General features: G+C 38.4%; 2 protein-coding genes across 22 annotated transcripts in view; both read left to right on the forward strand.

Annotated features, from left to right (window-relative positions):
* The window catches only part of scrib (scribble), a 696032-nt gene that overhangs the window by 570158 nt on the left and 100021 nt on the right, over positions 1 to 25853 (forward strand). For 20 of the 21 annotated variants that reach the window (XM_067760306.1, XM_067760307.1, XM_067760302.1 and 17 more), the window contains one exon: positions 18031 to 19017. The exons of the other annotated variant lie outside the window; for it this stretch is intronic. In XM_067760306.1, coding sequence (XP_067616407.1) covers positions 18031 to 19017 — 987 coding nt within the window. The remainder of the gene's footprint in view (positions 1 to 18030; positions 19018 to 25853) is intronic. 21 annotated transcript variants of the gene reach the window in all.
* On the forward strand, positions 7889 to 9761 carry LOC137249451 (uncharacterized). The gene is made up of 2 exons (XM_067781007.1): positions 7889 to 8202; positions 8267 to 9761. The coding sequence occupies exon 2, from the start codon at positions 8793 to 8795 to the stop codon at positions 9759 to 9761; it is 969 nt and encodes a 322-aa protein (XP_067637108.1). The 5' UTR covers positions 7889 to 8202; positions 8267 to 8792.

Consider the following 25853-nt stretch of genomic DNA (forward strand, 5'->3'; position numbering starts at 1 on the left):
ATATGCAATAATACAGCCTTTAAACTCAGTTTATTGCTGTCTATGAACAATCGCCACTCTTTTGAATCATATGTTTGACCAAACTCTTTGAATAAACCAGGAATGTCGTTGCAGTAGCATATACTGTCTTTCTTGGTATAGTGTTTGGAAAATGGTTCGTGACGAGTTCTACAATATATCACCTTAACATCGTGTTAAGAAAAGTTTAAAGACCGACAATTGTTTAAGATGTAATATGGAATTTGATTTAATAAAAGAATTTAGAAAAAGTACAATACAAAGTTTAATTATTTATTATAACAAAATTAAGTATGTTTGTCGTGATGGCCGTTCATCTACCAACTGCCTAGCTGCTCTTCGTCTCACTTCTTAGCTGTCGTCGTGATTCCGCTCTCATCTCTTTATTCTCCAGGCTTGCCATCTGACTTTGACAGCTCGGCCTTTCCTGATCGATCGTATCTCCGGACGATTCTTCGCTGTCGTACCCATCGATATTATTGCAATGGTTGTGGTGATCAGATTTTCCAATCTCCAAGTCGTCGTCTACTAAACTTTGAGTACACCATGGTCTAATATTTTCATTTGTGAACACGCCTATATAGGGTTTTCGTCGAGTTAAATTATCTGGGAGATCTTCTACTACGTAGCGGTTGTTAGGTAAAACTTTGGTTACCAAATACGGTCATTTGTACGACGGATCAAGCTTGTGCGAAGTACCAGTGGGTTGAGGTACATAGTTAACCATGATCAAATCTCCTTCGTTGTATGTTTTTGGCGTTTTATGGTTCGCATCAAACTGTTGCTTCCATTTGGCTCTTTCAGAATTAATTCGTTCAGCCACTGATTCCATATGGAAGTCGTCGTGGCGACTAGTATCATCACGTTCATCTTGCACAGCCTGAATCAATCGATTTGTGGTGACGTCACGAAGTTTATATGTAAAAATGAGGCTATTTGGACTCTGCTTGGTCGTTGCATTACTTTGAGAGTTGATGCACCACTGAAGTTGTGGTAGTGCTTCGTCCCAATCCTTGTCGGATTTAGTGCTGCATTTAAGCGATGCCAAAATAGTTTTATTAACACGTTCTGCCTGACCGTTGGCACGAGGTCTGCGTACTGCTACTTTTGTATGACGGATGTCGTATCGTTCGATAAAGTTTTGAAACTCTTTGGAAGTAAATGCAGTGCCTCTGTCCGAAACAATTTGCCTGGGACATCCGTAAACCGTCACAAAATCACGTAATGCCTTTAATACTGGAGTTGTTTTCGTATTCCGTAATGGTCGTATAACTACATATTTCGTGAAAGAACAAACAATTACAAGAATGTACAAATTACCGTGTTTACTGCGTACGAATGGTCCTAAATGATCTATATGTACGCAACGGAATGGTATTGGTACAACATCGCTAATATGTAGCTGGGCTTCTTTTTTACCCCCTGTGACTTTATTGATACAACATTCTGGACATGATGCTATGTAAGATTTCACATATTGACGCATACGAGCAAACCAAAAGTCTTTGGATAACCGTTCACAAGTCTTTTCCAACCCGAAGTGACCTGCTTCGTCATGGCACGCTCTTGTTAATCGCCATTTCACGCCCTTCGGAACTACCAGTAGTTTATTTCCATTGACTTTACGATATAGACGTTGACCTTGTAGTACGTAGTCATCCTTCAGTTGACGTGCGTTAAATGTTTCCTTACCGTTAAGAACATCGACGATCTCTTTTAGGGTTTCATCCTGTCTCTGCATTGCCGACACCGAATCGTTGTCAATATTGACCAATTGGTATACTGATTCCGCTATCGTTATTGGTTCCGTTGGTGGAAGAGTTGGACTTCGGCTTAAGCCATCAGCCAGTGTATTCTTTGCACCTGCCCGATGGATACATTGAAAATCAAACTCCTGTAGTTTGAGCCACCATCTAGCCACTCTGGGTAACAATGGGGTAGTTGCTTTTGTCACGGCTATAACCCTACAGTCCGTGATTACGTTAAATTTCTGTCCAGTTAAATACATTCTGTATCGTTGCAAAGTTTCAACTATTGCCAGAACCTCTAGCTCATGGCTGGCATAGTTTCGTTCAGCTTCGTTACATTGTCTACTAAAATAAAATACAGGTTTCCATTCAGTGCCGTTGTCGTTTTGTAGTAATACTCCGGATAGTCCTATGGAACTCGCATCCGTATGCACCTCATGTGGCTTAGTTGCATCGTATATTGTTAGTACAGGCTTCGTGATTATCATCGTTTTTAGTTTTTCAAAAGCGTCGTTTTGTTCCTGATTCCAAACAAAATCTGCATTCTTTTCAAGCAACATCGTTAATGGACGAGCCAATATACAATAATTTTTAACAAATTTTCTGAAATAACCTGTCACTCCTAAAAACTGTCGCACCTCTTTGGTTGAAGATGGTTTTGAATATTCTTCGATGACCTTTGTCTTATTTTCGCCGGCGCGTATTCCCTCACTGTTGATATCGTGACCAAGAAACTGAACCTGTTTGGCCATAAACCTACACTTAGATGGTCTAAGCGTGAGACCTACTACTTCGATAGCTTCCAAAAACTCTTTAAGTACCGTGACACCTTCGTCGACTGTCTTCGTGGCTATAATGACCTCATCAACATAGCTTACCACCTGTTCATGATGCTTAAGTGACTTGATTAAGTTTACAACTATTTCCTGAAAAACCATCGGCGCGTTGACTAAACCAAAAGGCATAACGTTATGCTGATTCTTCGTTCATTGGTACCTGGTAATAACCGGACGTCATGTCTAATGTCGTATAATATTTATTACCCGAAAGACGTGAGAGTTGTTCTTCCACTATTGGCATTACATAGTTTTTCCTTACCGCAACTTCATTAAGTGCACGATAGTCGATACGCATTCGATTTTCGCCATTGGATTTTTTTACTAGAAGTACTGAAGCTGCATGTGGTGAACTACTTGGACGTATAATATCGTTGTCCAACAGCTCTGACAAAATTCTCGATAGCTCTGGGCGTTGTGAAAAGGGAACTTGATATCGTTTACCAAATATAGGACCTGATTTAGTTACCTCTATCGTCATTTGTGCGTTTTTGCATCTACCAATACGGCTTATATCTTCCGCAAAACAATTTTGCTTTGCAATTAAAAGATTACGTACCTTGTTTTTCTCTTCTTCAGATAAGTCGCTGAATATATTAAAATTATTTAACTCAGCTTCGTCTAGATGTAATACATCTCTGTCTATAACCATGTTATACCCATTGTTTTGTAAGATATCCCGACCCAATAAAATTTCGTAGGGCAGCAGTCTATCCGCGACAACATAAAGAGTTATTTCTTGTTGAACGTCATTAATATTTGCGACGACGTTGACTTGCTTTGTCACGTGGACCTTGGACCCGCCGAATCCCGTAAAGCATCTGTTAGCCTCCAGTATCTCCATTCCATCTGTAGCTGATTCGCGTATCAAGGAACAAACGCTTCCGGTGTCAATAAATGCTTGGAACTGTTTTCCATTTAAGTCAACTGATTTCATGACCGGAGGAGCTTCGTTGCTTTCATTGTGGTTACCAATCTTTGTGACTGTTGGTTTCTTGTTGCAGTTCTTAGCTTCGTGCCCTATTTTCGTACATACAGTACAACGTATCTTTCGTTGAGGTTGTGGACACTTGATTGCGATATGACCGTTCTCATTACAATTGAAGCACTTTATTTGCGTTGGCTTCGAATTAGATTTCGTTTCGGACTTCAATGCTTGCTGCGTTGGAACTGTGGATGTCGTTGAAATACTACTTGTCATCGTTAAGTTCTTGAGTGCAAGTAATAATTGACTACATGTACCAAAGCTCATTGCTGCTAGTGCTTTTGTTAATGCACCGTCGTTGAGACCACTAATTATATGTGTATTGATGGAAACATCATCCACCAAACCCTGTCTACCTATAGTTAGCAAAGGATAATAATATTCTACATAGTCTTCACCATTTTTCCGCTTGCGTCTCATAAGAATTTTATGTGCCTCAGCTGCATTGTGTGTTGAAGGAAAATCGATTTTAAATGCGTTCACGAATTGCGACCATGACTGAAAAACATGTTGTGCATCCAGCCAACGTTTGGCCATACCCTTCATTTTATGCTGAACTGCAATCAACACCATTTCTTCTTTCCAACCGTGGCATTTTTGCAACTGCTCAATTCGGATTAAAAACTGCGTTGGTGATGCTGACGTTTTGAGTGGGTCGAATTCGGGCATCACCCCGATCATATCTTGAATAGTTACTCTTGGATACGATACTCTACGTAAATCATCAGCCGACGCCCAAGCTGGTTCATTTACAACTGACTCAGCATCGTCGTTATCGTTAAATACTAGTTCAGGTGCGCTGTTGTTTGGTACCTGTGATGGATTTAAATTGAATGTCCCAAGTGCTGACGTTAACCCAGCCATTGCTTCCCTCAAGCTGTTGAGTTGTGTTCTTAAATCATTTGTTGACTCGACACTCTCGTCTTCAAGTTCTGCGGGATCTATTTCATCCACGCCTAAAATTTCTTGAAGGTTCGATACTTTGGCTGCCTTAATACCAGTCGTTGGCAAACTATTAGCACGCAGCAGTGTATTCAACTGAATTACCCTTAGCGTATTCAGTGTGATCATTGTGCATGTAAAATAAAATATTTTATTACTAGAAAATACAATTCGTTTATATTTTATTTCACCCTCCTTGTAAATTTTAGCATTTGCCGTTCGCGAAAATTATACTACCCGTTCTTATTTCTTTCCTTCCGCTGTATTTTACTTTGATTTTTCGTCGTTGTATATTCCTATTCGTATTAATTTGCTTTGCTACAAATTATGTCACCGATTTTCAATGCTGTATACACACTAATACCTATGGCTGTGTGTGTTTCGCTCTTCAAATGCGTACGTTCGTTTTTTCAGCAGTGACGATGAGTTGAAGTCGATTCGCTTCGTAGCTGCGCAGTCGAAAATGTATGCGCAGTGAAGTTAGCGCCTCTGTTGGTTTGCGACGTCAACCGCTCTGTCGCCTATCTGCTGGTCGTTGTTTGTGAACTTAAGCGCAAAAGTTCTACAAAATTTGACGTTTTTCGTATTTGCAATTCGTTGCAAAACTCGTGTATTAAATAATTTTCGCTATACAACGTTGACGATACGTTGTGGCGTCTTATTGCAGCACCAATACCTGACTGCGTCGTTGAGACTTCTCTGTCCAAAAGCTGCTGCCGTTTAGCAACCACTTGCAATTTGGGCTGCTTTTCACGTTGAAAGTTCTCGAAGAATCTTTTTCTTGTACAACGTTTCGTTTTGTTGTAGGCGCTTGGATATACAATCCCGCTGTCTGAGTTGTTAAGAAAAGTTTAAAGACCGACAATTGTTTAAGATGTAATATGGAATTTGATTTAATAAAAGAATTTAGAAAAAGTACAATACAAAGTTTAATTATTTATTATAACAAAATTAAGTACGTTTGTCGTGATGGCCAATGATGACATGATATGAAACTTCTCGCTCTCTGAGAGCGCGTGAAAATGTGCATTTTTTATAACATTGACCATAGATGCCATCATCCTCAAAATCAAATTTGGGCATTTCGGAATAACTTTGGGGTATTTTACATGGTAAAGGTTTAATTTATGATTTTCACCGAAAACTTACTCAAGATTGTCAAATGGGATATCAAAAAACTCGAATTTTTTCAGGATCACAAATACAAAAAAAAGCTTATTTTACCCTTTAAAAATTTTTCCCTGACAACACGTGAAATTTAATTTTTTGATAGCTAAGATAAAATGTACTTATCTCTTTTCGTGCGTTAATATAACAGCTCATATAATTTTGTTATTTCTTGTACCTTTTTTACAAATTTTTGATCCGCTTATGTAGTTGAATACACTTGAAATGAAAAATAATGAAAACGCACCGATTTTCTTGGAATTTTTTTTGCGCGGTTTACGCAACTCTGATCTTCAAGACCCATTCTTGGAAACGAATGAAGTTTGTTTACAATCGAATGAACCAATGTTTACATTTGAATGAACTTTAAGACCCATTCCTGGAAACGAATTGAGAGAGAATGAATGTTTCGTATCATGTCATCATTGCTATGGACTAATCGTAGCTCAGTGTTCATTTGGTCGCCACGTGCAATGATGACATGATATGAAACTTCTCGCTCTCTGAGAGCGCGTGAAAATGTGCATTTTTTAAAACATTGACCATAGATGCCATCATCCTCAAAATCAAATTTGGGCATTTCGGAATAACTTTGGGGTATTTTACATTGTAAAGGTTTAATTTATGATTTTCACCGAAAACTTACTCAAGATTGTCAAATGGGATATCAAAAAACTCGAATTTTTTCAGGATCACAAATACAAAAAAAAGCTTATTTTACCCGTTAAAAATTTTTCCGTGACAACACGTGAAATTTAATTTTTTGATAGCTAAGATAAAATGTACTTATCTCTTTTCGTGCGTTAATATAACAGCTCATTTAATTTTGTTATTTCTTGAACCATTTTTACAAATTTTTGATCCGCTTATGTAGTTGAATACACTTGAAATGAAAAATAATGAAAACGCACCGATTTTCTTGGAATTTTTTTTGCGCGGTTTACGCAACTCTGATCTTCAAGACCCATTCTTGGAAACGAATGAAGTTTGTTTACAATCGAATGAACCAATGTTTACAATTGAATGAACTTTAAGACCCATTCCTGGAAACGAATTGAGAGAGAATGAATGTTTCGTATCATGTCATCATTGGCCACGTGAGATAGTCGTGCATGTTGGATGAATTTGATTTGATTAAGGAAAATAATTTTAAATGTATGTATTAAGTGTTGTGCAAGAAAATGTATTCGATGGATAATACTGATGTGGACAGCAGCAGTTCAATTAATGCTTCTCAAATTGATGATTTATTAGAACCGCTTATACCTATGCCATCAGTCGAAGCCGCTAACTGCGGTTCTCCATTTTCGCAAACGCGGCTTCACTTATTAGATGGAACGTATTTCAAGCATTTGCCTCAATGTATAGCTAAATGGTTAGCGCAGCATGCCTAAAAGCGTACTGATGATGAAGGCTTAGCACCCTTCGAAATGGATCTATCTGCGCAGCTATGGCAGGTTGTCTGAAAAATTTTCTACTTACTATTCCAAAAACAAAATTCAATTTTTCAAATTTAGAAAAATTAAAAAAAAATAACAATAATTATCATTAGAAAAAAATTATTGTTCTGGCCTTGAGCTCGATTCGAACCTTGAATGATTTATCAATAAGCCGATAAAAACAAAAACAATTGTTAATAAACCATGAGCACTTGGAAATGTCAAACAAAGTAATTGACAATAAACAAAAATCCAGCATTATCAGTGCTTTGCACCAGATGGCGCAACACTGAATAAATATAGTTGGTAAAAAGGAATAGAAGTAGCAAATGTGCCAGTCAAACAAACCACCGCTGTATAGCTAAATGGTTAGCGCAGCATGCCTAAAAGCGTACTGATGATGAAGGCTTAGCACCCTTCGAAATGGATCTATCTGCGCAGCTATGGCAGGTTGTCTGAAAAATTTTCTACTTACTATTCCAAAAACAAAATTCAATTTTTCAAATTTAGAAAAATTAAAAAAAAAATAACAATAATTATCATTAGAAAAAAATTATTGTTCTGGCCTTGAGCTCGATTCGAACCTTGAATCATAAATTAAACCTTTACCATGTAAAATACCCCAAAGTTATTCCGAAATGCCCAAATTTGATTTTGAGGATGATGGCATCTATGGTCAATGTTATAAAAAATGCACATTTTCACGCGCTCTCAGAGAGCGAGAAGTTTCATATCATGTCATCATTGATTTGCCTGAAGAGTCTGTGGGCAAACAAGTCACCGCTGTTTGTATGAAGTGTCCAAGAGATGTCATTACCAAAGTAAGGGGATATTATAATTGTACATCGAACTTTCTAGGCCATTTGAAACGAAAGCATGGAGAGAAATGCATTGAAGAGTACAAAGCATATGCCAAAAAAATTAAAACTGATATAAAGATTAGAGAAGTTTCTGCGACTGCTGTTAATCCTAAAACCAGTATAATAAGGAAATCAAATGAAAAGAAAGTTAGTCAAGAGCAATTCGATGAAAATATTTTAAATTTTTTTATACACCATGTAATACCAGTAAGTGATGTGGAAAGTCCATATTTTTCAAAAATATTTACTGATTTGAAAGTTTCTGAAAAAGGTTTAGTTTTGATGAGTCCAAACGATTTACAACGTCGTATTGAAAACCGGTACGAACGGCATATGACGAAAATGAAATACGAGTTGAAAAAAGCTGATTATGTGTGCACAACAACATATAAGTGGTCGATTAAAAGAACAACTTTAATAGGAATTGTCGCACACTGGATCGCAAAAGATCTTAGCAGATCTTCCGTAGTACTAGCTTGCCAAAGGCCCAAAAGCATAAAAAACTTCGACCAACTGTCTAAAATCATTGGACAATTTGATCTTAATGCGAATAAAATTGTTGCTTCGGTGACGAAAAATCGCAGGAACTTCGTAAAGGCCTTTCAAGAGTTCGGTGTTAAATTAACGAATATAAGTTATGTTAATGAAACAATCCTGAATCTGATGATGAAGAATATGATTTATCAACTGAAGAAGATACTAAGGAGTCTCATCTACGCTGTTGTGCGCATACATTAATTGACTGCGTGACTACGGATACCATCAAACTTCTAAAGCGAGAGACACACTTGTCAGAAATGCATGCTGCGACGATGAAAAAAATCAATGTTTTGTGGAAGGCTGGGCAAAGAGCAGAAAGTGCTGAAATAATGCAGAACTTATTGAAGTACAGATTAAATCGACCCGAAGCGAACAGATGGTATAGTTTATTTGTAGAGCTTCAAAAAATTAGCACTATTAAAGAAAATAATTTGCAATTACATAGATTATTAAATGTAAATAATTGTATTAATGATAATGAATTCAGTTACATAGAAGAGTACTTGACCTGCACTGAGCCTCTGGCAAAAGCTATTGACATAATGCAGAGTGAGAATAACGAATATTACGGCATAGTTCTGCCGTACATTCTGTCGGTGAGAAAAAAACTACAAAGAATTGAAGAGGAAAGCAACTTTGTGTTTTGCAAACCTTTAATTAAGTCTTACCGAAGGAGTGTTGAAGAAAGATTTGGAAAAATATTCGACGTCAACACTCTTCAAGCGGAAAAAGCAGCCATAGCTGCATTATCGTACCCAAGATTTAAAAATAAATGGTTAACTTGTTTAGATCTACCAAATCGTGTCAAAATTGTAGAAATTTTCAAGACCTGTATATGTAAGCGCATACAAGATAGTGTGCCAACAAAAAACTGTAGCCTAGAAAACACATTTTTCAAGTTTGATTTTGATTCTGACTCTGATTCTGATCCTTCAGTAGCAGACTTAGGCCGACAGTCTTTCAATACGCCAATGGCTAAAGCCGAACTTTTAATGGTACAATATTTTGCGGAAGAAAGCTATGATTTACAACTTCTCAACAGATATGCTGAGATTAAAAGTATTTTCATAAAATACAACACACCTTTACCATCTTCCGCTGCAGCTGAACAGCTTTTTTCCTTTGCGACAATGCCAAATTTGGAGAATAATCACAAATTGTCGGGCGACATCTTTGAAAAAATTATTGTATTAAAACATAACCTCAATTGTCAGAAAAATGTATAATTTGCTTTGTCTATTCAATGGTTGTTAATTAGAAGATACAGTATTGATAATCACATATCTATCCGCCTTTTATTTCTATAATTAGGGTTGCAAATTTTAGACACAAAGAGTAGGTATATAAATGATCCTTCTATAGGCGTCTCGCATATACTCAATCTGTCGATACTGTAACCAAAAGTATGTTCAAAGGCAAACCAAAAACACCATTAAGAAACTATATCATATGAAGAAAGATAACGGGGAATAGTCGGTTAGTAGTGAAGAGTCCTTCTAGGTGCTTCTTGAAACACACTTTCCTTTTCTTGGGATGATGAAAAATGCCCAGCAGATAGCACCTTCACTTCGATCATGGAGCGGATAGTGCTGTGCTTGAAGACTAATACCAAGATCGGATGGGGGGTAGTGGCTTAAAATAATATTCGACGGGGAGTGACTGAATCATGCACCCCATTAGCTTAATATCATTTCTGCTCAAAACCTATGAAAGGCTAACAGATTTGTATATTAAGTTCAACCTTGGTAAACATATTCTCCACAACACAGCAGACGTACATAAAAGGCAAGTCGGTAGACACAGCACTGCATAGGTTGGTAATAAACAGCGAAAGCATTGGTATATAATGAGTAAGACTCAGGAGTCTTCTTGAACATTGCCGGGGCTTTCAACAATATTTCTTAATGGGCTATTATGGATGGTGTTATTTAAATTGGAGTAAATTCAGCTCTAAGTAGATTGATTGTTTGCATTCTTGCTTCGCAGTGAAGGCTGTATGTGGCTACGAAATCAGTGAACAGAAGCAAGCCGCAGGTTGGGGTATTTTCACCTCTTTTGCTGTCGCTGGTTGTCAACCAACTCTTCAGACGGCTCTACGAGGAACCCATTTAACTTACGGTGTACACAGGTGACGTTGTAGTTGTTACAGGTGGAAAGTGGCTTGCAACAATTAGTGTTAGAGGCGGGCGGAAGCTCGGCTTTACTGAATGCCGTTTTGCACATGCCACCTGAAGCTTAAGCCACTGCAACGAGACTTAATGCCTCTGGGCATCTTAAGCGGTCATTAAATATTGACAAGGTTAGGTTGAACTGGCCGGTGCATGAGGACATCACATAGACTGAATGCGTCCGTAGTATTACCAGAAGTTTGTTTAACGACCAAACTAAAAAACCATTTCAAAAGTTAGGACCTATGTTATTAAATAACTCCGTCCTCCTGGCAAATACTAGAAGCTTCCTAGAACCTATGTTACTTGCTGTTTCTAGATCTGACAGCTGTATCACTCCTAATAGCTGCGGTCTTAGCCTGGCAACCGCAGGACACGAGCACAAAACGTGCTCGATCGTTTCCTCCTCTAAGCCACACGTCTTACATCTGCTATCACTGCTGCTTGGGCCCACGCTTTTCTCGTTTGGTCGATCATGTGCACCTTTCGCCTTCTGTTAATCTCGCTCAACCTAATTGGGACGTCTACGGAGCAAGCTTCAAAGGATGCACCCTGTTTAGCTAGTTCATCCGCTTTTTTACTCCCATATGCCCTGGGACCCAATATAGATCTATGCGTCTCCCTGTTCCGATTCTTTCCAGTGATTGGCTACACTCTAACACACTTTTCTTTTCTGGCTAAAGTGTTACGCTTTTTGTACGCCGCGAAAGGGTTGTTGTTCTATTCTAAAAAACAGGCATCGCCTTTACAGGGTATTTCGTTCTTTTGTGAAAATTGTTGCCTGCTCGCAACGCAAAAGCGTTACACTTTTACCATGTATAAAATGGCGGTGTGGCAGTGCAACTATGTGGAACTCTCAATTCGCTCTTAAGTTCCACATATACCTGTTAATATGAGTGAATATGGTGAGTTGAAATGTTCTTTGTATGCACTATAAATGTTGACAATTTTCTGAGGTAGGAGTAACTCTATTAAGGCTTTACCATTTACTTAGGAAACAATTTATTTCAGAAAAGAAAACGCTATAAGATGCTGTGCTATGCGATATTATTGCCTTAATTGCTGCTTGGCTGTCATTGAAAAAGTATTAAACCGCTGCCGTTTAAGCTATTTTCTTCCAGTGTTGTTATATTTCCGCCTGAAAAACGCTATAGTGATCTGGCAGCTTGTAGGATCTGTTTATTTCTGGATCAGCACAGTATACAGCGGACCCTCTTCCTTCCACTACCATTGGGGCAACCTTGCGCCCACCAACCAACTCTATTGTGGCTATAAGAGATCCTTCGAAGCGTAGATAGGGAATCAGGTAGTCATTCTGTAATGGATGACGCTATACTTCTATGGCCGTATGGTCTGCGCTCAAGCTGCGCCGAGGCAATGAGCCTCGTTGCGGTTGTTAACGCTATGTTCCTTGCTGGCAGGTCGACAGGTAGAATGTGCAGAACGGCATATAGTTCAGCCTTCGTGGCTGTTTTCAGGGCTCCCGTAATGCTAACCATTGATAGCCTTCATACCCCTTAATTTTTTCAGGTAGTTCCTTTTTTGTGTGGCTGTTTACCAAGCAAGGACGCCATAGCATAAGTTAGGGTTTACAATTGCTCGTAATACCTAAGGAGAGAGAGGGCGATAAACCCCACGTACACCCCAGCATTCTTTACATGCTTAAGGTGCCGTCGAGGCCGTCTTCACTCTCTCATCTACGTTGAGCTTCCACGACAACTTACTCTCTAGGATGATTCCTTGAAATTTTGTTTCTCCTACAGGGTCATGCCTCCTAACAAAGGGCTGGCCTTATTTTGGACCTTGTACCTCTTAGTGAACAAGATCATATCCGTCTTCTCTGCGTTGCCTGTCAACCCGACATTAGGTGTCCAGATATGATAACCCTCAAGCGTCCGATCCATCAAAGAGCTAATCATTGGAAGGAATTTTCCACTTATGACAGTTGCAGCGTCATTTGAGAAAGCCGTAAGTTTGACGGGTCCCTCATGCAACTGCCTGAGCAGTTGGTTGATGACCAGCGTCCACAGCAGAGGCGCACTTCTGTCCACTGATTTCGTGGCCTCATACAATCTCATTGTGAAGTAATCTTCCTGCAATTTAAAATGCAGCTGATCCATCTAGTTATCGCTGGATGTACATAATGTAGTTAAGACCATCTATGATCGCCCGTTTTGAAACATTGTTGAAAACCCCGGTAAGGTCTAAGAAGACTCCTAGAGCATACTTCTTATATTCCAGGGCTTTCTATATGTTTATTACCACCCTAAGCAGTCCAATGTCTACCGACATATCTTTGGTGCACGCATTTTGTGTTGTGGAAAGCAGTTTTTCATCCACTTTGGACTTTCGGTACACATCTATTAGTCTCTCAAAGGTTTTAAGCAGAAATGATGTTAAGCTAAGGGGCCTGTAGTCTTTGGGATATATATGACCGATCTTCCCCGGTTTTGATGGAAAGCTACACGAGTAGTTCACCAAGATTGCATCGAATTTATTTCAAGCCATCCCACGACCGACCTTCTTGAAACTTGTAGCATGCTGGGAATATACCATCTGGTCCCGGCGATGTAAACTTAGAGAACGTCTTCACCCCCATTCGATTTTGGCGGCGCGGTGATCGAATATTGGCAACCTCTCTGGGTTGTACTAGTTTTGTTTCTACATGTTTCTGGAATTTCGTTGACCAAACGAACCCTCCTCATGGGTTAGGAGGGGCTCGCACGCCACTATACGGTGTTGGGGCTTTATCTGTAAGACTCGAAACATCATTGGGCTATTTGTGGCCTCCATTACCCTTACTCTTGCCCTTTCGGTTTAAGGATTTCGAGGCCCTCTTTAGCCTCCCCTACTTTTTGCAAATTATGATTGTTGTCTTCGGGACTTCTTTTCCCGAGGCGTAAATGCTGTGCTGGGTGTTCCTCAGTGCGACTCGCATAATCATTTGACTGTTTGTCCTCTTCTGAAACCTTCGTGGGGACGTCAACGTCCTCCACCTGCCCTTTGTTCTGAGGCTTTAGATTTTCCTTTCCCTCCCTCGTTAAAGGTCTCCACGTTTCATTTATAATCTGCTCGAAAGGATTGCTATGATCAACCAGAGCCACAGTCAGTGACTGCCACATAACTAATCTTCTCGGGAACAGCCGGAGTCTTTGTGGTATCTTCCTTTGGCACATCCGAGAAAGCCGGTGCCTTAGCGTTACCTCCCTTCAGCACCTCCGAGAAAGCCGGGGTATTAGCGTTATCTCCCTTTGGCTTACCTCCTACTTCCGTGGTCGCCACCTGGCCGACAAGGTAGGCTCAGCGGTCCAGTACTAAATACTGGGAAAGAACAGTCCGCCATAGCAGCGCCACTTATTGTGGTAAGACCTTCCCCAGGTGGCCCGGTATCGGAAAGGCTCCGTTGTAATACAGCCGAATGTATCCCTTGGCTGCAAATCGTCCAATAGTCACGGTACGCATAACACCCTGTATTAGGGGGTTAGCGGTTCTTGTTCACCGACATCCTGCCGCCCCCTATGAGGCGAAACAGCTTAGATACCACCCCTAAAATCAGCCTCATAGACGGGTGCTAAGGAGTTCGGTTAAGCCCTCACACCAATGACAGGTGCCTACCCTAGTGATGGCATTTAGTACTGGATAAACAGACTAAATTGTATCATATCAGCGCTTCGATGGGGCTCTGTGAGGGCTCAAAGGGCGCTCCAATGACAGACGAAGTAGTACATGCGTACCGACACCGATGCACAGTGTTTCGTGTAGAACAAGCTATCTGGACAAAATTATTTTATGAGATTTTCCGTTTCATATGCAGTCATTTATTACAACTATGTAATTTTTTTCAGCCATATGTTCTTTTTTTTATTTTTTTCCAAAATTTTACTTCATATGCATACATTTGCTTATTTCATATACAGTAACTCATGTGAATAAGTGACATAGATCCAAAAAAATTTAAAGGACTTAAGAATATTACTTTATTGTACTTAAATTGAATGAAATACAAATCTCAATACTCTAAAAAATTCTAAGAATTCGAAAAAAAAAATTAAAATTTTTTATGAAAATTCGTCGAATTTTTTAAATATAATTTAGTTTTTGTTATAGATCGTGACAAATTTGCTTATGGGAAATTAGTTAAAATAAATTTGCGAAAGCGAAAATTGTAAGAATTATCCAAAAAGGGGTGTCTACTTATTTATGTGAGTGACTGTACATATGTACATACATATTTTGTATTTATTTGAGTATTTATCCTGGCACTACAATTTTTACAGAATTATTTTATAGTACCAGTCAGGAATGTAAAAGTGAATTACAATAATAATAATAACAATGTAAATAATTAAATATAATAATTATGTGAAAATTACTTATTACAAAAACTTAAAAGTAAAGTATCATACAAAGTAGAAAAGACGATAGATTTAAATTGAATAAAACCTGATCCAACAAAAAATTATAGGGTAGGTTATCTTTTATAATTATGTTATTATTCGCTATCATCACTTTCATTGGATGAGTCACTTGTGGAATGGTCATGAACATCAGCAACACTACTGTGAAAGCTTGAAACAACTGGGGTATTTATTGACTCCTCAACATTATCGGGGGACAGTAAATTTAAGACTTCTGAAGTCAGACTTTTAAATGCTTTCTTAGGTATCTCCCTAAAACTGTTAACTAAAGGATCCGATGTTATAAGCAACATATTCATAAGATCTCTATTCGTGGCTTCACGCGACTGCTTTTGTGTGTTATCAGCCCTGAATCGTCTCAAATCTTTGTTACGGGCTTCCTGTGCTTCCTCGGAAAGTTGACCAATAGGTAAAATTGCTGATTTTATAATATCAGTACTATGCACTAAGAATTTATGAACTGTAACAGGCATATTAAACCATGGATAGAGATCTATGTATAGTTTTTTAGTCTCGACCGCAAATTTTTCAAATTTTTGGATATTTATATTGTACCCAGATGCTAATGCGCGAAGGAGAGTGTCGAATCTTTTGATGAGCATTACATCCAACCCCGTAATCTCAGCACTAGCTTCAGAATTTTCGAAAAACCTACGAGCAGTGTTGCCGTCATTGGTATTGCCGAAACCTGGTTTTGGTTTATCTTCATCAATCCATTGTATGTACCTGTTTTTATGCCTTGGTGACTGGTGCGGTAGGTTGTGGAAGGTTGAAGTCAATGATCTTCGCCTTTTTGCTTTTGGTGTGATCTTGTTGACCTTGCGCGTTTATTTTTGTATGTTTTATGGCTACGTGTTTGTTCCCTGTACCGGGGAATTGGTTTTGCCGTTTGTAGATCAGCTTTAAAGGTTCAAATATCTCGTCGGAGCTGGTACATACATACATCCTATTTGATATGTAGAGATAACTAAATCTACAAAAAAAAAAAAAATTAAAAATAGATGTGTAAAGAATTCGCAATGGTTTTTTCTTTCGACTATTAGAGAATACTTGCGACTATAACATATGTTAAATTTAGCCCGGATGTCCGCGGATGTATGTAACTTTTTTGTTCCTAAAGTTAAAAATATAGAGAAAAAATACCTTTTCTTCTTAATAACGGAATGTTAAATATATTGAAAATACTCTTATTGCGAAATAATTACTATTAAAAAATTTTACTTACCTTCGAGCTTAGAATCCATTAAAAAAAATTATGTAAAAGTGTTCACTTAAAAGAAATATGAATCTTAATATTCAACAAGAATTTTGCAAATTAATCAATGCATTTTACGGCCACTCCTGCCTTCTTACTTCAATTACTCAATATATATGAGCAAAAATATCAAAAAAAAGCAAAAATCCCGTTATTTTGTTTGTTTTCTTTCATTTCTCATTACACTTTTCTTGGAATAAGAACTGTGTTTTTATCCAGCTAGCTTGTTCTACACGAAACACTGTGCGATGGTTCCAAAGTAATGGAAGGGGTAGGTCTGCGGTTGTGCTGACCCGGAAAAAAAAAATATTCTAAAAACTGCCAAATCACCGTAGTTGTGTAGTTTTGTAGTTTTTCAGGGACAAGTAGTAGCCATGACCAAAGCAGTAGAAACACTAAAGGAAAATATAGCTTAAATTTTGGGCGCGTGAACTTTTATATATATCAAAAGCTTAGGCAAAAACCTCGCATAACGCATAAACTAAAAGCGTGTTAAAGTCTAAGTAATTCCTAGAAAGGGTCTTTGGGCCCTTTGATTGAAAATGAAAATTTGACGGAAATGGTATTTATATGGTAGCGTGCTCTCTTACCACACCGAAGACCCAAGGTACAATTTGGAGGAAAATTAAAAGGTATCACAAGGCAAGTTCGCACAGAACCTCGACTGAAATCTGCCGTCGAATATCGGCGTTTAGTTTGTTTGTGGAGCAACTAAACTGTTTTAATGAAGTTTGCCAGGGGACAGTTATTGTCGACTATGTGATTCACAAAGTTGAACTATGGTAAGAAGGTGAAATTCCATGTCTTTTTGTGCAATCTCAATGTTTGTCTGAACCTCGCTTTTACTTGTCCTTTTTGTACTACATAGCGGTATTGAAACTCGTAGGTAAGCTTGTATTGGTCGTGGTTGCTAAATGTACCCACATAATTAGGGTCGGTTCTTAGTTTTCGCACCTAATCGTTCGATGATTGAAAAATGTGTTAGCTTTGCTTTGTCATATAGATGTCATTGTCGTCAAAGTATGTGCACTTTCCTTACTTTATTTATTTTTGTTATTGATAAGTTATTGTAAATGCGTCTCATAACTTGGAGGCTTACGAATTTCAACTTAGTGAGAATTTTTCCTTAAGGCCAAAGATTTAATTAAAAGGAACACATTTTGCCAATAAGTTTAACATGTAAAATCGGAACAGTTAAAAGTTAAGATCAGTACATTTATTCAAGCAGCATCAAACTATTACTAAGCAAGCTCAAAAAACAAAAAAAGGAATTAACAAAGATTTATAATCCAACTCATTGAGGTGAATCATTCATCAACTTAATATCATCAATTGTGACTAACCCTAAACCACACAACTAAATCATACATCCCTGCACCAAAATTATCGTTACAAACTGTTACAATAAATGATAAACGGTTTGCTGCATTTAGGAATATGTTTATATTAAAGACTTGCATACTAAAAATAATTCAGTGCTACATCAATACCATACATTATTTGCATTCACCCATTCATTCCCAAATTAACGCTGCACTGCAACCGCAAGTAAATACTTACGTAAATTTCGTTATAATTTTTATAAACATTCTAACACGTACTCAATAAAAAATTCAAATTAAAATATTGTCGGATGCACAATACCACCTAAAAGGACCAAATCATCATTACCAACATCAACACCGCAGCCACAACCATTACCAAATCAGCAAACAGAACCAAAGTCGCAATCGTTTAGACTTCAATTTGAAAATCTAAAGAAGTCAAAAAAGTCGAACGTAAATGCAAAACAAATTCTAAACAATCAGGGTGAAATTAAATCGCCCGCAGATGGAATTTCTTTAGGGCGATATAGCGAACGTTTAGCACTATCATTACCAGCATCACCGACGGCACAAACCAATTTAACGCTAACGTCACAAATAGGGTCCGAGTTAAATCAACAAAAGCACTTGCCCTTATTCAAATCACCGGCAATTGTTAAGTCCTTGACTAAGCCACGTTCCACATCAACAACAACAACAACAGCAACAACGAAAGCGCATTCACCTAAATCTCAAGTAAAGTTTACGCTAACAAGACCAGCACCACCACCACCAACATCACAAATACTGACATCTGCCTCTGCACCCCGTAACTCAGCTCAACAGCAACTTAAATGCACTGTAGCGCAGTTTATGGATGCAGAACGTCGATATATAGATAATTTCAACGATTACAATGATGCCGAAGATACAGCGAGTAGCATTGAAAGTGTTATTGCTGTTGAACCCACAACAGTCACTTCGTCAGCGATTACGACTACGACGACAACTCACTCACCTAACCAAAAACCATCACTGCTACCGAAACCAAAAGTTAAAGTAGTAATACCACCTGCATTATTACTGCAGCAACAACAACAACTACAGGTAGAACAACATGAGTCATCACCATCAACACCATCAAGTCGCATTCCAATTCGTACAGCTAATGCAGAAAAACGCTCATTAAAGGCGGCAGCTGCGGTGGGTACGTTCGGTGATGGTGCGGTTGCAAATGTTGAAGATGTTGAAATTGCCGTTGATGTTGAGGGGTCATCTAATTCAATTCAGCGGGAGCAGTCAGCAGCAAATGTGCCGAAGAGCAAAGCAATGATGAAGTAAGTTTGCCCAGTTTGAGAAAGAAGGTATTTAGTTTGGTATACACACACTTAGGCTTTAAATAAGAGGTACGAATTCCCCGCTAAAAACGTTGGACAATTTGTTCCAATTTTGCCATATTTTTACTCCAATATGGATTACCTGTAATAGCTCTCTATTTGGTGTACTTAAAAACAAAATAATCCAGTGGAAGTTTTACCGCATTTTTTATATCAAAATAGTTGTGGAGTACTCTTGTCGGTCCTAAAGAGTATTCCTTTCTTAATTGAACTTAGTACTCCCTACTTTTGCAGGGTTGTGTCAATTACAAAGTGGAATCCCTCTATTAAAATTTGTACATTGTCTGCAAATATATAAATAGGAAGGGATATATTTGTGCTATGCTGCGCAAGCTAAAGTTTTTCTCCGCACACACCTCTTCTAGCATTAGGAACAGCTAATTTTGGAAAATTACAGATTATACACGTTATGTTCAATATCTCAGTTTCAGTTGAAATGTAGATAAATAACAAGTAAGGAAGGCTAAGTTCGGGTGTAACCGAACATGACATACTCAGCTGAGAGCTTTGGAGATAAAATAAGGGAAAATCACCATTTAGGAAAATGAACCTAGGGTAACCCTGGAATCTGTTTGTAAGTTATGGGTATCAAATTAAAGGTATTAGTGACGGTTTTAAAAGGGATTGACCCTTAGTTGTATATGTGAAGGCGTTTTCGAGATATCGACCAAAATGTGGACCAGGGTGACCCAGAACATCATCTGTAGGGTACCGCTAATTTATATATATATGTAATACCACGAACAGTTAAGTACATTACATTAAAGTACATCCTGCCTTAATCAGATGGATCGGCTGCATGTTAAATTGCAGAAAGATTACATCACAATGGGGATTGTACGAGGCCACGAAATCAGTGGACAGGGGCACGCCGCAGGGAGGGGTGCTATCACCTCTGCTGTGGACACTGGTCATCAACCAACTGCTCAGGCAATTCGATGAGGGACCCGTAAAACTTACGGCTTACGCAGATGACGTTGCAATTGTCATAAGTGGAAAATGCCTTCCAACGATTAGTTCTTTGATGGATCGGGCGCTTCGGGATATTCATACCTGGGCATCTAATGTCGGGCTGAAAGTCAATGCGGAGAAGACGGATATGGTCTTGTTTACAAAGAGGTACAAGGTCCCAAATTGGACCAGGCCTAAGTTAGGAGCGGTGACCACAGGAGCAACCTTGCACAAAATATCTAGGAATCATCCTAGACAGTAAGATGTCATGGAAGCTCAACGTGGAGGAGAGGGTCAAGAAGGCCTCAACGGCACTCTATGCATGTAAAAGAATGCTGGGGTGTACGTGGGGCCTATCGCCCTCTCTTTCTCATTGGGTTTTTACAGCGATTGTAAGCCCTATTCTATACTATGGAGTTCTTGTTTGGTGGAAAGCCACACAAAAAACAACATACCTCAAAAAATTAGAGGGGGTATGCAGACTATCGATGCTTTGCATTACGGGAGCCCTGAAAACAACCCCGACGGCTGCACTGTATGTCATTCTGCACATTCCACCTGTAGACCTGGTAGCAAAGAACAAAGCGTTAACGACCGCAACCAGGCTCGATGCTTCAGGGCAGCTTGAGCGCCGACCATATGGCCATAGTAGTATAGCGTCATCAGTCACAAGACGAACAGACTACATGATTCCCTACCTGCACTTTGAGGGAGATCTTAAGGCCACAATAGAGGTGGACGGTTGGCGCAAGGGTGCGCAAATGGCGGACGAGGCGATACATGTGTATACCGATGGTTCCAAAATAGTGGAAGGAGTAGGGTCTGCGGTATACTGCGCTGATCCGGAAATAATCAGATCCTACAGGCTGCCGGATTACTGTAGCGTTTTCCAAGCGGAAATATTAGCCGTAACCAAAGCAGTAGAAACCCTGGAAGAGAATAGCTTAAGCTGCAACCGTGTTAACTTTTATATTGGCAGTCAAGCAGCAATTAAGGCAATAATCTCACATAGCACAGCATCTAAATGCGTGTTAGAGTGTAAGCAGTCTCTGGAGAGAATCGGGACAGGAAGAAGCATACATCTATATTGGGTCCCAGGGCATATGGGAATAGATGGGAATGAAAAAGCGGACGAATTAGCTAAAAAGGGCGCATCCCTTGAAGCTTGCTCCGTAGACGTCCCAATTAGATTGGGCGAGATTAAGCGAAGGCGAGAGGTGCACATGATCGACCAAGCAGGAAAGGCGTGGGTTCAAGCGCGGGGCTGTAAAGTGTCGAAGATTATGTGTAGGTCTTACAACCTTAGACTAACGCAGTTGCTTCTATCATTAAAAAGAGAGAACTGTAGACTCATGACGGGTATTCTGACTGGACACTGCCTTCTGGCGTCACATGCCTTTATATTAGGCTTGATCAGTGATAGCAGGTGTAGGAAGTGCGGGTTGGAGGAAGAAACGATCGAGCACGTTCTGTGCTCGTGCCCTGCACTTGCCAGGCTAAGACTCCAGCTATTAGGAGTGATACAGCTGCCAGATCAAGAAGCAGCAAGTGGCTTAAGTCCTAGGAAGCTTCTAGTATTTGCCAAGAGGACGGAGTTATTTTATAACATAGGTCCTGGTTTTTGATAGGGTTTTTCAGTTTGGTCGTTAAAACAAAATTCTGGTAACACTACGGACTCAATCAGTCTATGTGAGGTCCTCACGGACCGGCCAGTTCAACCTACCTACCTACCACGAACAGTATTCCGGCCAAGTCTCCAAGGGCTTTTGATTTCGCCCTGCAGAAATTTTTTCATTTTCTTCTACTTAATATGGTAGGTGTCACACCCATTTTACAAAGTTTTTTCTAAAGTTATATTTTGGTTCAAAAAACCAATCCAGTTACCATGTCTCATCCCTTTTTTCCATATTTCATATAGAACTATAGCATTTTTTTCATTTTTCGTAATTTTCGATATCGAAAAAGTGGGCGTGGCCATAGTCCGAATTCGGCAAGATAAGGTGAGTTCAAATAAGTACATGAACTAAGTTTAGTAAAGATATATCGTTATTTGCTCAAGTTATCATGTTAGGGGCCGAGCGGAAGGACAGACGGTCGACTGTGTATAAAAACTGGGCGTGGCTTCAACCGATTTCACCCATTTTCACAAAAAACAGTTATCATCATAGAATCTATACTCCTACCAAATTTCACAAGGATTAGTTAATTTTTGTTCGACTTATGGCATTAAAAGTAGTCTAGACAAATTAAATGAAAAAGGGTGGAGCCACGTCCATTTTGAAATTTTCTTTTATTTTTGTATTTTGTTGCACCATATTATTACTGGAGTTGAATGTTGGCATAATTTACTTATATACTGTAAAGATATTAAAATTTTTGTTAAAATTTGACTTAAATATTTTTTTTTTTAAGTGGGCGGTTTCGTCATCCTATTTTGCTAATTTTTATTTACCACACATACAGTAATAGGAGTAACGTTTCTGCCAAATTTCAATATGATATCTTCAACGACTGCCAAATTACAGCTTGCAAAAATCTTAAATTACCTTCTTTTAAAAGTGGGCGGTGCCAGGCCCATTGTCCAAAATTTTACTAATTTTCTATTCTGCGTCATAAGATCAACCCGCCTACCAAGTTTCATCGCTTTATCCGTCTTTGGTAATGAATTATCACACTTTTTTGGTTTTTCGAAATTTTCGATATCGAAAAAGTGGGCGTGGTTGTAGTAATAAATAGCGATCTGAGATGAGCGCCCAGGAACCTACATACCAAATTTCATTCAGATGTCTTAAAATTTACTCAAGTTATCGTGTTTGCGGATGGACGGACGGACATGGCTAAATTAATTTGTTTTTTCGCCCAGATCATTTTGATTTATAATATACTCTGTGAGCTCTGCTCAGCTGAGTATAAAAATAAACTAGTATGTAGCCCCCGATAATCGGGTAACAACGAAACGCCTTGCCTTTCTTCGCTTTGAAGCTACCAAAGCGTTTATGTGAATGGGCCATTATAAAATGAAAATGTAAATATGTATGTATGTAAGTACATATGATTTTGTGCTAATTAGAATTTGACTCTACAAAAACAATGCAGGGGTAAATAAGCAAACTTTAAACGCTAATATCTCATGAACAAATTAACCAATTTAAATTTTTATAATTTTGTGCAAACATGCTCATGAAAAGCTTTCATTTGATATATATTTCATTTACGTACGTATTGTAGTTTAGCCTAGCTGAGCGCCGTATTTTAGAATAATACCATAGAATACTTGGCTCGAATTAAGTACCTCCGGTCGGCCTGAGGCAATTAAATCTCTCCCCGTTTCAGACACCGTTCCCTAACAAAATTTAACTTTTAAAGCTATACTGAGTAGCTACATTTTAGCTGGACACTGGTTCTTGCACCCAATGACTGAACTAGCCAATTTTCTGTACACAAAACAGAAAAAGGATTTGTGCATTTTACCAAATTCATCTACCTAAGTCCAAAATCTGGGGTCTGTTTCCCTCGACTTCGATTTGGAAAAATTTTTAAAACCCTTTTCAAATGACTAAGTTATTTTTCAGTTGGCGTTTGAAATAAAAAAACTTCAAATTCGGATTGAGCAAATCCCACTTTTTGTTAAAATGTGAAAATCGCATAGAGTACCTAAACCCCACTAGATCTTCCAATCGATACATATTTGGACCAGTTCAGTTCGAGCAACATTGAGTAAATTACCGAAACCGTTATGTGATTTCAGCGAATCTCTCACAGTTTTGGACGTCTTTGAGTTAAACAGACTTCAGGTTCGGACTCGCAAATCAAAATACTTATCGGTTATTGATGAAATGAACAGGATAACGATGAACCTTGAGTTCAAAAATATTTACCTAGGGTAGGACTTTCCAATCTTCTTCATACATTTCCGCAGCATTCATATTTTTTTTTGGCCGCGTGCTTGGTATGATGTGCTGGAATCGAACCCTCCGTAGCGAAATTCCAGAGAATTTTCCTTCAGATTATTAAAAAAAAGTTAATAATTACATGTTAGCACTTTGGAAAACTAAAATTTGTAATTAAGGGCCCGTATTCGCCATATCGACGGTAAAGAAGTTACATTTGGAGGAAAATTGTAGACAATTCCAGAAACAAGCTATTCTCGGTGCTTTTGTTTCTTGAATCTATAAAAAAATATGATGATCTTCGTGTGCGTCTAGAACATTCCAATTTCGGGGACTGGGAGAAAGTTTATAGGCTATGGATCCTCCAATATACACTCCGTCAATATAAGATGCTAGGTTTAGACATACATTTCGGAAAAGCTCTATGTACATAAATATATTGGATTTCAATTGTAACATTGGTGTAGTTAAATAAGTATTATTAAATATTTATTGTTTGGCAGCCACACCGAAGATATTGGATTCACGCCCCGGACAAAGCAACATAATTTTAGAAACAAGTTTTTTCAATTAGAAGAAAATTTTTCTGAGCGGGGCCGAGTGTATTTCTGCCATGAATAGCTACTCAGTGAAAACTCATCTGCCTTGGAGATGCCGTTCGGAGCCGGCATTGAGCAAGTAGGTCCCGTCCCGCCAATTTGTAGGAAAAACTAAAAGGAGCAAATTGGAAGAAAAGCTCGGCCTAACATCTCTACGGAGGCTATCGCGCCTTACATTTGTATTTTTTTTTTTTAAATGTTTGTCTATTTTAATAACGCACGCGATTCACAAATACCGATATTCTTATAACGCGCAATTTTTGTAATTTTTTCTGTGTATATTATTTGATTTATTATGTTATTCTACCTGTAGATTGACGACTAAGTGGAAGATCACCCTATAGTTTTTGGTTCGAAAATCTACATCTCAGCAAACTCTTAAAGAAAGTGCGTAAAATCTCAGTTCAGCCAGCTCAGATTGAAAGTTTTGAAATAATTTCTTAAATAAAATGTTCTTCATTTTGAATTTGGACATAAGGCGTTTTCGAATAAAAATCTAGTATATGCTTGGCCGTGGTCGTTCTTAATATTATTATTATTATATATTTAGGCTTAAAATAAATTGCAAGACAAACAAAAATATCATTAGCTGCTATGGCTATCAGCTCTGGTAGTTTTTAATAAAATGATAAGATACGACAATTTTGATATCATATTCGCGATTGAGCGTTCTTTAAACATTTGCCAAGGTATAGATTTTCCAACCATCAGCCGAGTTAGGTTCCACCCAATCGTTGTTATACAGAAAGGTGTTTGGTGTCCTATGTATTTATTATATATATGTACATACATTCATGCATACATGTTTATTTGTATTTAAGTAGATATATCTTTAGTTAACCAAATTTTTTTTCTTAAAAATTCCAGCCTGTATCCAGTGAATTTATGTTGTTTTCCTTGTTTATACACAATTTTATCATGCCAATATACATACATATACAAACAGTCTAAGGTACCAGGGGCGCAAGACGTAACTAAATTTCCGATCAACAAAATATACTCAAAATGTACTCAAGTCGTAATCTGTAATTAAAAAACTAAATTTCCTATGAACGTTTTTTTCGATAATCGGTAATTGTGAAGAAATTTTAGAGATGCCGTTTTTTCCCCATTGAAAAAATACCACCTCTAGAGTGTAGTCTTTAATTGGAAGCATGAAATAAAAAAGAACATGAAAATTTGACAGCTAGTAATATGGGATGAGACGTATGTAAACTCGTAGATTATCTATTGAAGACTAATTGTAGATTAGTGCATATGTAAACGCGGTCTAAGTGTGTACTGAGAAAGTTTGCTTGCCACTTACCTGGACTGCCTGTCAGAGATCATGGCTGGC

This window comes from Eurosta solidaginis, chromosome 1, assembly GCF_040869045.1.
Source record: "Eurosta solidaginis isolate ZX-2024a chromosome 1, ASM4086904v1, whole genome shotgun sequence".
Taxonomy (NCBI): domain Eukaryota; kingdom Metazoa; phylum Arthropoda; class Insecta; order Diptera; family Tephritidae; genus Eurosta; species Eurosta solidaginis.